The sequence below is a fragment of the Musca vetustissima genome, unplaced genomic scaffold (genome assembly GCF_032173495.1).
Source record: "Musca vetustissima isolate MV318-11 ecotype Yass unplaced genomic scaffold, APGP_CSIRO_Mvet_v1 utg26122, whole genome shotgun sequence".
Lineage (NCBI taxonomy): Eukaryota > Metazoa > Arthropoda > Insecta > Diptera > Muscidae > Musca > Musca vetustissima.
In genome coordinates this window covers 16,162-32,129 of record NW_026875537.1, presented here as the reverse complement: position 1 = coordinate 32,129, position 15,968 = coordinate 16,162, and the positions used below count along the sequence as shown (strand labels likewise).

The 15,968-nt window shown below is 32.5% G+C and overlaps 1 protein-coding gene and 2 non-coding genes across 3 annotated transcripts; 2 read left to right on the top strand and 1 right to left on the bottom strand.

Annotated features, from left to right (window-relative positions):
- Trnat-cgu (transfer RNA threonine (anticodon CGU)) lies at nt 1-72 on the bottom strand. The gene has a single exon. It is a non-coding gene; the product is annotated as a tRNA-Thr (tRNA).
- An 831-nt stretch (nt 73-903) lies between these two features.
- Nucleotides 904-975, top strand: Trnap-cgg (transfer RNA proline (anticodon CGG)). Its single transcript has one exon. It is a non-coding gene; the product is annotated as a tRNA-Pro (tRNA).
- A 1,505-nt stretch (nt 976-2,480) lies between these two features.
- Nucleotides 2,481-12,484, top strand: LOC133338023 (rhombotin-1). Its single transcript, XM_061546210.1, has 3 exons — nt 2,481-2,799; nt 2,882-3,007; nt 12,080-12,484. Exons 1-3 carry the CDS (start codon nt 2,486-2,488, stop codon nt 12,408-12,410), a joined length of 771 nt encoding a protein of 256 aa, XP_061402194.1. The 5' UTR covers nt 2,481-2,485; the 3' UTR covers nt 12,411-12,484.
- The last annotated feature ends 3,484 nt before the right edge of the window (nt 12,485-15,968 follow it).

Below are 15,968 nucleotides of genomic sequence, written 5' to 3'. Positions count from 1 at the left end.
TGCCCTCTGTGAGGTTTGAACTCACGACCCCTGGTTTACGAGACCAGTGCTCTACCACTGAGCTAAAAGGGCGTTAACGCCCGCTGGACAAAAATCCAATACAAATATGTGTGCATCGTGTGTGTGCTGTTCTACTGAACTCTGGAGAAAGCAATCGTTGCGAAATTCTGTAAACAATTTCAGAATTGTTGTTGTTTGTGGCTAAAAATAAATATTGATGTGTTTTTAAACGGTTTCTTTCGACGTAATTGTTGTTGTTTTTGAGTTGGCTTTGCAAATCATTTTCAGATTTTTTGCACATGTTTGTTGTTTTCTGTGTGTGTCTGCCGTCTATTTTTAGAATTCCTTATCGTTGAAGAATTCATTGCTGAGTTGTTATTGCTTTGCGTGAGAGATTATTTTGGTGTACTCACTAGTGGTGGAAGAGTATATTTGTTGGTGGTTTTTTTAAAACGAAAAAATAATTATATTGAACTATTTTAATTTACTTAAAATAACCTTAATTGTAAGTCATAGAACTGATCTCCTTTAACATTTATAATTTTTGATTAAACATTTAAAATACCCAGAATATAAACACTTTGTAATTTATTATAACCAACCAACATTTCCTTTACTTACATCTAATAGAGTACACTTTGACGGCATTACCCATCTCTGGCATTGTTTACTACTCTTAACAACTCATTTCTCTTGTGTATACTACACACTCTCTCGCTCTCTTTCATGCATACACCGGTAATTCGCATGCTTCATTGTATTAACAACATTGCTTGGTTTTTCTTGTTGTTGTTTTCAATTTCATTCTTTTTGGTTCGTTCTAGCAAAAAGAGGGGTGAGTGTGTGTTCGTTCTTTGTGACTGCCTGAATTGAAAAAACGATTTAGGCAACGGTCGAGACATCGGCTCGTTGGTCTAGGGGTATGATTCTCGCTTCGGGTGCGAGAGGTCCCGGGTTCAATTCCCGGACGAGCCCAAGTAAGCATCAATCTCCGGTCTTCGCCGGAGAGTGGTGTGTGGTAATTCTTTTGCCGTTATTTTTTTCTCTACCGTATGAAAGGAAAAATGAACAGGGAAAAAGTAAGAGTGAGGTGTTTGTGTGGAGTTCTTGTTTTTGCTTGATGGCTTGTTGCTGGTTGGTTAGTTCGTGTTTGTTTTTTTTTTGCAAACGTGCTTCGTCGTTGCTGTTCGTTTTTTTGTTTGGCATTTCTTCTTCCATTGCCTGCCTACGTGTTGTTATGTCGTGTGTTGTGTTTATTTAGTTTGTAGAGTGATGCCACACCACATTCCAATGTTTTGTTAACATGATGCCTTAAATTATGCTTTAGTTTTTTGCGGTTAGCAATGTGGTGTTAAAGTAGTAAAGGAATAAAGGAATAAAGGAAAAAATGATGGGTTTTTCATCACATCAATAAAACAACAAGGAGGGATACTTGTGACCGGTGTTTATAGTGTCCTTCTGGCTTCCTATTTCTTTCCTGTTGATTTTTTTTTTTTTTTGTAAATCTCTGTTTTTTATTTTATTACTTCACGTAGTCAAGCGAGAAATTTGAAAATGTTGTTTTGGAAACTTTATACGTTTGCCGACTGGCTGATGACCGTTGCCACCAGCTAATAATTCATTTGGTTGGTGTTTTTCGATTTTCTTGTTTGTACAGAAAGGGTTTTCCATTCGTGCTGGTGTCCATGGTGCTTTTCATGTCTTTCTTATCCCTGTTTATATTTTTTAACTACCATCCATGCTACTACATACTGCTGCTACCTTTGGGGCATTAATAGGACGTGTTTTATTTGCATTAGCTGATGATGATAAACATTGTTGTGCAATCCCAAGCTTCCCCTGTCCCCATGCCATTTCATGTTCCGAATTTGTTGCTTTGTTTTTAACTTTTGAAGTTAAACGTTTTTCGAAAGTTTTAAATTTTTCAAAACGTTTTCTTAATCATTTGCCAGTTGTTATCTTCCGTTTATTTTTTGGGGGAAATAATTTATTACCAAAGTTTGTAAATTTATTTATTTTTAGGAAAAAATTTGGAATACATTTTAAAAGATTTTATTAGAAAGGATCATTATTGCTTATGAGCTTCCATCAAAAAAGGAATTTTTAAAAACGTTTTTCATGGATTAAAAAAAAATATATTTTCTAGGATTTTTAAGACTTTTACAAAATAAAAGTCGATTAAAAATATTTCATATTCCGTTTTAAGCATATAAATTATTTTAAGTAAATTTTAAAATGTGAAGTAAATTTTTTTTTTTAAAAAAAAGATATTTTTAAAAGAATATTTTTCCAAAGATTTTGGGCTTTTATAACTAGTATTATTTTTAAGTATTAATAATGGCCTTTCATAATCGTGATTTTTTATTATTAAAAATAAATTAAATATTTTGAAATATTGGATCACTTACTTTCTATTTTTATACAAATTGTAGAACTTTTTGTACTTTACTAATAAACTGCATTTATTTTTCTCTTCGCTTTCCAGATGATGACTATGGATATAACAAAAACCGAACCCAATGTGGGTCCCAATAACTTACAAAATACCAACAACAATCAAACGAACAACGCCAACAGCAATAGCATAACAGCAGCGGCCAACAATAACAACAACAATGGCAGTCAACTGTGTGCCGGCTGTGGCAAACATATACAGGATCGATATTTATTACGAGCTTTAGATATGCTGTGGCACGAGGATTGCCTGAAATGTGGCTGTTGTGATTGTCGGCTGGGTGAGGTGGGTTCGACCCTCTACACCAAGGGCAATTTAATGCTCTGCAAAAGAGATTACTTAAGGTATGTTCAAAAATGGAAAAGGGCTTCTTATTAATTTATAAAACTAAATTTGGAATTTATTTTTATTTCCTTTTTTCTGTAGGTTGTTTGGCAACACTGGTTATTGTGCTGCCTGTAGTAAAGTAATACCGGCATTTGAAATGGTCATGCGGGCACGAACAAATGTCTATCATTTGGAATGTTTTGCCTGTCAACAGTGTAATCACAGGTAAGGATATTATTTTCTTTTTAACCCTTTGGCTGCAAGGAATTTATTATTAGCTCCCCATTCCAACCCCAGTAATAAAATTTTATTTTTATTACACCCTTGGAGACAATTAGCCAGCCAACACATTGAATATTATTGATAAAAACAAAACAATATTTTTTTTATGAAAATAAAATCATGTTTTATTTATTTTTATTTACCTCCAAAAGGAAGAATTGGCAATATATGTCATGTAGATTACCTTAATGTTGTCATTTGAGGAAAATCTTTTTGTTATCTTGTAACCCGTTTACTTTTATATGAAAAAGGTTTCCTTTTTTATTCGCAAAAGGGATAAAATACAACAACAAAAATCGTCTATTGTTTGGTTAATCTTTTATGCCGTCAATACCCTAAACGACACTTGAGAGTTCGAGTGCCAGAATGAACCTTTATTTGTGAATTGCTATATTTGTTGTATTTTTTAAGGGGGATGTCGAAATCTATTAGAACAAATTTTTATTTTGCAGGGTTGGAAATCGTTTGGTTTCTTCTTTATTGTTTGTTTATATGTGTTTTTAATGCAAATAAATTTCCTTTATTTTCATTTGGGGAATTTTGAGGAAAATATATTAGCTATTTTTATTCAATATTTATTAAAATTAAAATCTTATAAAATTGTATGCACTAGCCATACGTTGGAATAAATATAAGGAATCCAATAAAGTACTTTTTGTAGTACTGTTAGGAACCTAAGGAACACACAATTTCTTTCCATGAACTCGAGAAAACCTGAATTGGAACCGTAGAGTCCAAAAGTTCGCTAGTGGAATGAGTGACATTGGCATAAATTCCTGATTGCCAATATGTAGGAAATTCTAGATGTACTTCGTCGGTACTGTCTATCAAGTTGTTGATCTAAGTTTCAATTTTATGTTACTACTGGCTAGATCACCTCTTCTAAGTTATAATGTTAAAATTGAATACAATTTCGATGTATTGTAGATTGTTGTAGCTTATAGAGCAGAACTAATTTAAACATATAGGGAATTTTTTTGGGATGATAAATTATATATACACATCTTCATTTGGGGATTTGAGTTAGAAAAAAAAAACTGGCAACGCTGTCCAACACCTTCTGATAAGAGTTATATAGTTCACGAAGGAACTAGTTCAATTGAACGATTCACTGAAAAGAGCATACGAACTAGAATCAATCGACATTTTAGTTCAGCTTATTATATTAAACGTTTTATTCATGATGCAATAATAATGTGATGTATATAAACCAAAACCTTTGTTTTTGTCTCGACCATCTGACAAATTTTGCCTTATCATACTTCACATGGTTGGCAACATTGCACATCGAATCCAAATAGAAATTACCCACTTTGACAGTTAATCAAGACAACAGCTGCGCTAAGTGGACCACATATTTATTGTGCCATGGTTTTACTCTTCTTTATCCATGTTTTTAGCAAAATGCCACATTTTACAAAAATTGCGAATAAAAAAATATTTGAAATTGAAAACGAACTAATTAGAGTCAATAAACTATACTTATGAACTAGATGAACAAGCTTGTCAAACAAAACCATTACAAATTACGGAATAAACTCATATCCTCTTGTCAGAAAATTGAAGCTAAAATCGGCAACTGACCGTCTTTATCACCCAACACATATTTAAAAATATTGTGACTGAATTCGAACAAACTGCGGATTTTCTCAGATAGAAGGCGACATTTCCCAAAGTCCAAAAACTCAAAAAATTGAGCTGCAAACATAAACGTTGTCTGAAACAAGGGCAGCAACATTAGCCATAGAACACATGTTCACTTAAGAAGTCATTAATAAAATTCTGATTGATTCCCATAATAGTTGCAAAAGAGGAGGTCTATCGTCATTAATAGAGTCCAAAAAGTACGGAGTGACTTATAATAGAGTTCAAAAATCTCGTACCTGAAGCGATTCGGTTTTTTTCGGTCCAAAAGGAAAGACTGGAAGCAAAAGGAACAATATGAATGGAATAACCGGATCTAGTAACGATTGTCACTTTTACAGAATAATTCCCTTGGACTACTTAGATCCAGAAGGATCTATCTCTAGTATTTAAGGGATGGTTTCACCATATAAAAGGCTCGGTTAAAAAACTATTGCTAATTCTTGGGATAGTATTGACCTGAGATGATTTCTTTGCAGGAAATCACTTTGAGTCCTCTCAGTATAGAAATAACAGGACACATGGATAAAATATTCTAGGAGCCACCACAAATATCTCTGGCTACTGCCCTCACAAAATGTCCTTCAGTCTGTTTCAAAATGGACAAAACGAAAATAAGATTTGAATAGGGGGATTGTGAAAAGGGGAATATATGAACCTCAGTAAAACTGGTCACATGTTTGGGTGGGAAATTTTGTCCATAAGTTTATGAAAATCAGTGAAATTAAATATCCTTATATTCGGGATATTAAAAATGGGTGCAGAAGAAGTTTCTAAACCAGGTCGTTTGGCAAATATGAATCTTAAATGCATGCAGACTACTGGAAGTTGCTCAGAAATGAACAGATGAACTAGCAAGATTTCGGATGATTAAAGACGTTGCGATACTCAGGAAGTTAAGCAGGGAAATTTTTACTTAGCCTACTTATATTACGATTTACATTCAAGTATATCTGATTGCGATGTAACTTCAAAGCCTAGTCCTCATTAAGAATTTGTTAAAAAAAATTAATAGTTTCCATCGTTATTATTATATATTCAGTTTGGGTAATAATACTGTATTTGTTTGGCACTTATTTACCATTTTTAAGTTTTGGCAATCAAACATCAATAGTTGCGCAGTTAATGCAACTTTTTTAATTTTATTATAATCTTTTAAATGATTCTAATTATTCTAATTATTTTTAAATTTCCCATTTTATTAAAGCCCACATTTTTATTAATTTTCTATAAGATATAAAATATGTTACTTATTTTTATGATAAATTAAATATTTTTAAGCGCGCATAGTTTTAATTCCTCGTGTTACCATTTTTCATGTGTTGGCAACGTAATATCAATGGTTAACAACCTTTAATACACATGTTGTCAATTGATGTATAGTTTTGGCAACACATACCAAATGATTAATGTCATTTGATCTTCCCTTCTGCAATTTCATAATTTGAAGCATACTTCAAGGCGTCTACTGTTGAATGAAGTAAACTACCACGTAAATCAAAAAAAAAAAAAACAACCACATTTACATTGCCCGACATTATTTAAACTTTAAATTTTAAAGTGAAAAAAAATACTTATTTAATATAAAATATATTAAAAGAGAATAATACGAAAATGGCTCGCAGACTAAAAATTAATATGAACAAAATATGGGAACGAAAAACTGAAGAATTGAATAGAGATTTGCCTAATGTTTCTTGTGTTGCAAAAATAGCTGCGTGGCATTTTAATAAAACACTTCATCAATATAAAGTATTAGGCAATTAATTTTTAAAATTTTAATTTCCTTTGAATTTTTATCCACATAAAAAATCTGCCAAAAAAAAAAATCTGTTGGCCAATAATTTAACAAATTGCAAATAATATTTACTACTCGGCTATTATCATGCCCGGTTTTATTTGCCGCCATGTATAGCAATCAACTTTAACAAGGACTTACAAAAGGGATTTCAATTGTATTGTGTGTTGTTGTTGTTGTTATTGTTTTTGTTAGTCTTTGGTGATTTATGCTTGTTGCAAAACTGCCAGATTTCAATAGAGTAAACATTTAACTTTACCCAAGTCAACCATTCAAACTCCCTCTCTTCCCGAAACATCAATTTACAACTTTTTTTGATCCATCCAAAAATATGTGCGGGTGGGTGGGTATGTGTGTTTATCTTGCAAAACACCAAATGTAAAGAGATGGAACGAAAAAAGGAAAAACTAAAAGTCAACCAGAAAAATAACAACACTTTTGCAACTCAAATAATGTAACATATCATGGAGGAGGAGCAGGGAATCACATTTCTATGAACGAATGAACGCACCTGTGCCCAACAAAACGGAAAGTTTAACAGCGGAAGAGGAGCAATTTAATGGCAGGCAACACCACAAACTGGCTGGATGAAGAACATCAACAAAAACGTAGTTACTTCTATTTGCAGAAAAAAACCAAAAAAGTTTGTAACAAACTCACACAGCAGATAAAGAGTGCATTTTATCCAGCAGGATTTTGTTCAGGACTTTGTTTTTCAAAAAAAAGTAACTTTTCCGATTTTTTAAACCTTAAAAACCATGTAGAGGGAAACAAGTACCATAAAAAAATAGCAGCACAGCCACAGGGAAAAATGTTTGCGGCATAAAGCTGCGGGTGCTTCCGTTTCCCATATTTTTTTTGCTGCCACCAAAACTTATCTACTGGCTCGGCGTACATGCCCCATGCTTCGGCCTCAGGTTGCCTGCAGTCACAATGTGTTTTACTGAAATTTCAATCAACACTTTATGATATCGATAACTGCGATAGGTAGCCATTGATGATGACGATGACGACAATGATGAGTGGGAAAAAACGTCAAGAGGACAACATCAACAGGAAATTATGAAAAACACCACAAATGTCAATGGGAATTGGCTGGCTATACGTAAAACAACAACAATCTCATGGTCTTGGTTCAAGTTTTTTTCAGATTGGTTTTTCTTTTTTAATGGCCTTTTTTGTGCGGGGAAATAATAAACACAAACGTCACATTTCCGCTCAACATATTTTACATACCTTTGGCCAAGGCAGGAAAAAAATACTACTCCCACATTCCAGGCGGTCTCTTACACATTTGCATACAACATGTAAACATTTAATGCCAGCAGGCTCGGGCTCCATTCTGGTCTGGGCAATTCGGATCACCAGGTGCGTTGGCTTACATACGTCTGTGGCATAAATCTCTGTACCGCAATTGAAGTGGGTGGAGAATGGTGACACAGCAAGCTTCAATGATTTTTTGGCAATTGAATTAATTTTTTAAAAATTGATTAGTTCTCCAACCAAACAATGCCACCAACAAATATATGCGGGTGGGGAAATGGACTGGATGGGAGTCCATTCATATTTATTTGCATATGTATTGCAACATTTACAATGCTTCAAAAATATACATATGAAACCATTCGAAACTGTCTACAATTCGGTGGTTTGCTTGCGGCTTTTTTAACCTGTCCAGCCAGCGAACCGAACCCTACATCCGCTTGAACAATTTGACAGTTTTCTTTTTATTTTTTTTTTGTTTTTAACAAAATATCTTAAATATGCATATGCATATTGTATGCATCCATAGCGCGAGGTATTTTAAATGCATTTTTAATTAGACGACATTCGTCAATATATGTGGACACAGAGGTTTTACCAGGCTATAAAGTCAGTTTATTTTGTTTTTTACTTTTATTTTGGCCCAGTAATAACAATAGTCCTGGCATGTAAACACTTCAGGAAATTCAATACACCTTATAAATTTTATATATATTCGATAACATATTGAATATAATTCATTGTAATATTTCGGTTCAGTTCAAAATACGTTGAACTTTGGAAACATATGCAAGGTATTGTTTTGTTCGATGCATGAGAAATTGAAAATAGAAAAAATAATCTGCATAAAATCATGAAATAAAACTAAAAAAAAATATATTTAAATTTAAATTGTTACCGGGTCCACTATACAAATTCTTCTCTGTGGCCGCGAGCGGAAGCCTTTCATTTAAACTCACATTTAATTTAATATTCCATGATATTTAAATTATATGGAGTTTTTATGGCATTATCTTTTCGAGTTACCATTTTTAGCCGTGGGCAACATAATACCAATGCGTTGTGTCATTATTGCATTACTTGCCAATTTGTTTGTAGTGTTGGCAACACATACCGAATGATAAGAGTCTAAACGCAACCATAGAGTCTAGAGTCAGCGACAGTCGTTTGCCGTGTGTTTCTTATAGGCAACGGGAAATCGCGACGGCTGACGTTCGCGTCTAGCGGCATGACGCTAGAATAGATTTTATTCATTTTTGCTCAGCGTCATACTCAAAATTTCTCTCTTGCTCTCAATTGAGTTGCCATATTTTAGGTAAAAATCAACAGTGCTACCAAATTTCAATGAGAATTTATATCAAAACATATGGCAGTGCTGTTGAAAAAACAAATATTTTCAATGATTGTGGATGTTTTTTAACGAATTAATAATAAAATGGAAGAAAAATATTTTTTTTCGATAATTTTATCCAAGTTCCTTGACATTATTGTTTATTAAATAATAAATTGATTTTGGTTTGCACAACGTAAAATTTTCTGTCAGAAAATGAAAACAAATAATTGACATTTTGTGCCGCTAACGCTAACTCTTTCGTTTGGTTTTCACGCCGGCGAAAAAGTATGACACTGACTCGTGACTCTCTGGTTGCGTTTAGACTCTAAATATGCATATGCTATTAACTTCCCTAATTTTAGTTTTTGAAGCACACTTTATGGCGTCGACTGTTGATTGAAGGTGAATAACAAAATGCAACCCTGTATGTAGTGGCTTGTTCCGTCAGATATAAAATAAAACAAATTGTTGTGTTTCTTTGATTTTTTTTCACAAATAAATAAAAACGGAGGAGAAAACTATGATACGTTTCAATTTCTTCTCAAAATTGAGTACCATTAAATATTTGTTTCATCCACAACTGAGCAAATTCAAATATCGAAGTAAAAGGTTTTCATTGTAGTCAAATTTAATACTGCTTATAATGGTGGAGCCGAGCCAATGCCAGCATTACAATGCACTTCTCCTAGGAGCCATATTCAAGTTTACACTATTCGCATAGATCGGATGGGATAGGGACATTTAAATCCTGAAGTCTTAGTTCAGATTACGGCCTTGCGGTCTATTTTTTGTACCGGCTTTTCAGATACCGAATCTTTTGTTCGGTATTTATTTTAATAGTCGATGCTTCGGTTTACTTAGAGTTCCGACCCAGCCAAAGGTAACACACAATTCATATTTTCTGTAGAACAGATATTAGAATTGTTCATAATTGAAGTTCAGATATTTTTTGGATGCAGTTTCTATTGTATATACTCTGAAGCATATATAGAAAAATATAGTTGTGTGTAGTCTGATATTGGATGATTGATATTGAGCTTAGAAAAGATTTCGGTCTTTTGCGCAGTTTTTCCAATTTGAAAGACCAATTTCGGCGATGTTGTCTTCGACTTGATCTTTCCAACGTATTCTTGGCCTTCCCCTTCTGCGTGAACCATCAGCTGGTTCGCTTTTATATGCCTTCTGGGCTGGGGCATCTTCATCCAATCTCACAACATGACCTAACAAACGTAGTCGCTGCAGCTCAATACGTCTAACAATTTCGATGTCCGAGAATAGCTGGTACAACTCATGGTTCATTCGACGGCGATATTCACCGTCAACGTAGATCGGCCCATAGATCATTCGGATATTTTTTTTAATGCTTCATCTGCTTGCGCAAGTACCCATGCTTCAGATCCATATAATATCACTTAAAATCTCTGTGGATCAAATTACATATTTAGAACAAAGAGTTCAGTTATGAAAGTATTATGTGTTTGAGATTATTCTAAGTAAAATTAGTTTAAGTAGTAACATACGAGTTGAAATATTGACTGTTTTCTTCTCAAGTCTGATTATATTGCATACTAACTGAAATTCATATCATTATTACTTTAGCCGTGTATTAACTTATGCCTAAGCTATGATTGTTTCCAAGAGCCAAATGATCACATCCCAGTGGTTCGCATCATGGCACAATAAATAGGTAGTCCATTTAGCGCAACTGATGTCTCGATTAACTGTCAAAGTGGTTAATTTTTCTTGAATTCGATGTGCAAAGTTGCCAAACATGTGAAATATTATAAAGAAACATTTGATATATGGTCGAGACAAAAACAACGGGGTTTTGTTTTGATATATCACCTCATTATTGCATCATGGTTGGCATGTTGTTTCAGATCATGATGCAATAATAAGATGATGTAGCAAAGCAAGAACATCTGTTTTGATCATCTGTCACATTTTATCTAGTACTATTTTTCATGGTAGGCAACATTGCACGCTGAATTCAAGGAGAAGCTATGAACTTTGACAGTTAATTGGATAGTTAGCTGCGCTACGTGGAGTACCTATTTATTGTGCTATGTTTCAGATTTAGTATTAACACATTTAGAACGCCAACACTGCTATAAACAACCGTTATTTCAGTGAAATTCCATTGATTGTTTTATTTTATTGTTATATCCCTAGAGTCAAGTTAACATCAAATTTTATTCCAAAATAGTACTTTATTTTAAAAATATTAAATTTATAAAATGAAATTTAAACTATAAATTCTTATAGTGACATTTACAATGTATACGTTTTGATTCACGCTTTTGATTTAGGTGCACCCACTTACCACCCACTTCTGTGTAGCCAACATTAATTCTGAAGAATAATTAAATTCCGTCGGAGTCATATTTAATGCTGCTTTAATTAATTATTAACAATAGTATACTCAAAGTAAGAAAAGTTTTTATGGACGAATATGTTCTTATCGCATATATTACATATTTTTACTATTAAGCTTACATATTGCTGCACGCTTTTACAATAGGTGCACCCATTTTACTTACAATTTCTCTGCGTTGCCAACTCATTCTTTTCTACATTATATGTACAATGTTTATACACTACTACCTTGACAATAACAGGAAGTTGTCATCGCTAAAACAATGACAGATGCGGTTGATATGAGAAATGCAAGTACCGTCATCAGAGTTGACTTTTTCGATTTCCTTTTAAATAAAAAAAACAGGGGATATTTTAATTCCAAAAATAACATTGTTTTTTTTCTTATTTTTTTAAGTATTTAAAAAGAAAAACAAAATAAAAAATCCTACATTTAACATTCAAATGCATTTTGGTTCCAAAATAAAAAAAAAAACAAGACAGAATAAAAAATCCTGTTTCCGGCAAGCGGAAATTTAAGAATTTTAAAACAAATATATTTGCTTTGTAACATGTAACTTATGTTTCTCTCTCTGTTTTCTCTTTTTTTCTTTCATTACAGATTCTGTGTTGGTGACCGTTTCTATTTGTGCGAAAACAAAATACTCTGTGAGTATGACTACGAGGAACGTCTGGTCTTTGCCTCGATGGCCAATCATCCAATGCTGAAACGGCATGTCAACTCCATAGGCCAGGATACATCGAGTGGTGGTGCTGGTGGACCTGGTGCCAGTGGTGGTGGTCCCGGCGGTATGATGGGTGGTGCTGGGGCAAATGGTCCACGCACTCCTGGTGATTTGAATAATAACGGCCCCCAGACAGGTCCTGGTAGTTCACCCTTTGGTGCTGGCACAGGAGCTCATATGAAAAATTCATTAGGAGCTTCAAGCTAAAATATAACGACAACTTCCATGGGCCACAATCATAGACGGCATTATTGGATGAATCGTGGACATTACCAAAGAAAATTTTAAGCAAAGCAAAACGAAAGATTGGACAAATGAAAGAAGAAGGAGAAGAAAAGAGAAATGTTTTAAGCCCAGCGCAGAGCCCCTCCATATGTGTCAGTGTGTGTGTGTGAGAAAAAGAATGAGTGTTGATGATATGTTTGAGTGTGTGTGTGTGTTTTAACACCTAAATAATGGAATTTAATGAAAAATACCACAAAAGAAATTTGTTTCAAATTTTCTGTTGGTTTTTTTCCGTTAAGCAACGAAGTTTAAATATTTCTTTTGTATTATTTTTGTTAATTAAATACACAATGACTTTTAGGAATAATATATATGTATACATATAAGTAATGCTGTGTGTAATAGGTTTGAAAATTATTTTGTAATTCTTTTTTTTTAGTTTTTAAATTTGTAAATTATTTTTCTTTTATATTTTTTGTTGTAAATTGGACTCAAATTTCTTTATTTTCTGTTTTGTTTGAAATAATGAAATGTGCAATTCTATTTTGGGAATTTGATATTTCAAAGTAGAAATAAAAAAAACAAATGTTGTGCCAAAAGAATCGACCCTTGTTTCCTCGCTGCAAAGTAGGGGACGAAGGGAGAAGATTTAGATTGAAGAATGAAATATTGTAATTTATAAAAATTATTTTGAAAGAAACTGCACGTTTATTTTTTATAAATCACATCTACTCACTTTCTGAATCGTTTGATGAATGTCCTTCCGTTTGCCTATAACCGATTTTGATGATTTAGGTAACACTTAAAATTTCGATGGGATAAATTTTGATGTGGTTAATTTTTTGGGGTACTTATGTAAGAAAGAAATTTTGCATATACGATGGAAATGGACCTAGAATGTTGTGTCTCAGGTTTGGTTCAAATCGGTTCAGATTCCGATATAGCTCCCATATATAATTTCCTCCGATTTCAGGTAAATCGTGTATAAATGACCACCAGTCTGTCCAATAGATATGGAATTGTACAAAGGCGATATTATTTTGCCTAGAAGAGCGTATGTTAACTCTGATTTAAAATCGATTCAGATTTCGATATACCTCCCATATATAATTTTATCCGATTTTGTGTAAATGATGTACTATGTAGACAAATTCGACACGAAATTTTGCACAGACAATGGAATAGGGTCTAGATAGATATCGACATTGCTCCCATATAAAATGTTTTGCCGATTGTATGTAAATGATGCACCTGGGATGCTATGTCTATCCGATCGACATTAAATTTTGCATAGACTATTAAATTCGGTCTAGAATGTTGTGTGTCAAGTTTGGTTTAAATCGATTCACATTTAAATATTAGGCCCATACATAACTTCGCCCGATTCTATGTAAATGATGCACGGAAGAGTCTATGTCTGTTCGATCGGCATGAAATTTTGTATAGGCCATGGAATCGGGTCTAGAACGATATGTGTCAAGTTTTATTGAAATCGGTTCGGATATCGATATAGGTTCCATGTAAAATTTCGTCAGATTGCATGTTAATGGTTCACTGCAGAGCCCGATTGACACGAAATTTTTTATTGTGCGTCAAATTTTGTTTAGTAGAGCGTGTGCTAATTGAAATCGGTTAATATTTGGATATAGCTGTCATATATAATTTCGTCCTATTTTAGGAAAATTACGCACCAATGACGCCACTTAAGTTCGAAAGATACGAAATTTTGCCTAGGGATTCGAATTGGGTCCAGAACATAGTGTTTTAAGTTTGGTTTGAACCGGCTTCGATTTCAATATAGCTCCACTCTAAAACTTCGTCAGTTTTTAGGTTAATGGTGTACTACAGAGGCTATATATGCCCGATCGACACACAGTTTTTTCTCAGACTGCCAAATTTAGCCTATATGAAAATGTATTAAATGTAATTCAAATCGGTCAATGTTCGGCTATAGCTTCCATATATAATATCCTCCGATTTTAAATAAATGGCGCGCCTAGGGGGTTATTTGTTGATCGATTGACACCAAAATTTGCACAGACAATGGGTTGGGGTCTAGAAACACGTATAAAAACTATGTTTGAAATCGGTGGAGATTTTGATATAGTATAAAGTTGGCTAATGTGTGGTTCTTCAATAGCTCTATCCTTGCACTTTATAATTTTCGTTTATTTTTTCGAGTTTTAATTTTTAATTTATCTTTTTTTTTTAATTTTTGTTTAAATTTTTTTTTATTTTTTATATTTTTTGAATATATATTTTTTTTTTTACTTTTTATATTTTTAAAATTTTTTTTGCATATTTTTTTAATATTTTTTCCAAAAGTCATTCTCCCACCGATATGCTTTGTACATTTCCGGACAATTAATTATAATAATTTTTTGCTATTATGTTAACTAATTATTTTTTTTTTGTGTACAGTTTCTCTTCACCGCTCTCTGTATAAAAAAATGTTTATAAATAATTTTAAAAAATTACCATTAAGTTTTGTTATAATTTTGTTAATAATTTAAAATAAAAGACTTGTAAATTATTTTTTATTTTCTTATAATTAATTTTAGAATACGATTTAATTTTAGAATACGATTTAGAAAAAAACACAAACAACAATTTTCGTACTTCCCCAAAAAAAACCTGTAAATAGTTTAATTTAATTTATTATAAAATATAAGAAGAAAAAATTAAAAAAATAATTCAACTGCCCTTGGCAGTAAAACTAAAAATAAAAACTGAAAAAAAAACATTTTGCTCATAAATATTGTATTTTTTATAATAATGTATAATTTTTAATTTTAGAAAATTTGTTCTGCTAAATAACTATAAATAATTTATATATTAAAAAATGAAAACTAAAAAAAAAATTAATACTAAAAAAATCGATCTGATTGTTGATTATTTCCTAAGTTTAGATTAGTGTGAGGCTAATTTGAAAGTCATTAAAAAAACATTATTCTAGCAATTCTCCCTCCCTTTCAAATAAAAAATCAAATACTCTCTCAAACATAAATATGTTAAATTTTCCATATGGACGGTAAGGGTCAATCATAAATAAGACAACCGGGTATCAAAAGTTATTTAAAAATACCGTTAGGAACTTGTTTTAAAAACATTGTGTGATGCCCTTACCTTCCAACCTTAGTCATATTTTATGTTAACCATTCAGTTTGTTTCGTTACCATTTTGTTCCCCTTTATTAAATATGCATAAAAAATTAAAATTATAAATTACAAAAAAATAGCAAAAAAATATGTCTTACAAAATATACCATATACCGTATTTAAATATTACATACAGAAGAAAATCCCCATCCCTCCCTCAGAAAATCCCCTTGCCCCCACAAACATTTTAATTAATTAAGCCACAAAACAAGAAACGCTCAAGTAGCAGTAAATAAAACAAACAAACGAATAAGAACAACAACCAAAGTTATTAAATTAAAAATAAAAAAACAACAACAAAAAAGAAAATATGTAATTGTATGTGTCATTGATTTTTTTATTTCCGATGAAAAAAAAATCAATCTATCAATTCAATCATTGC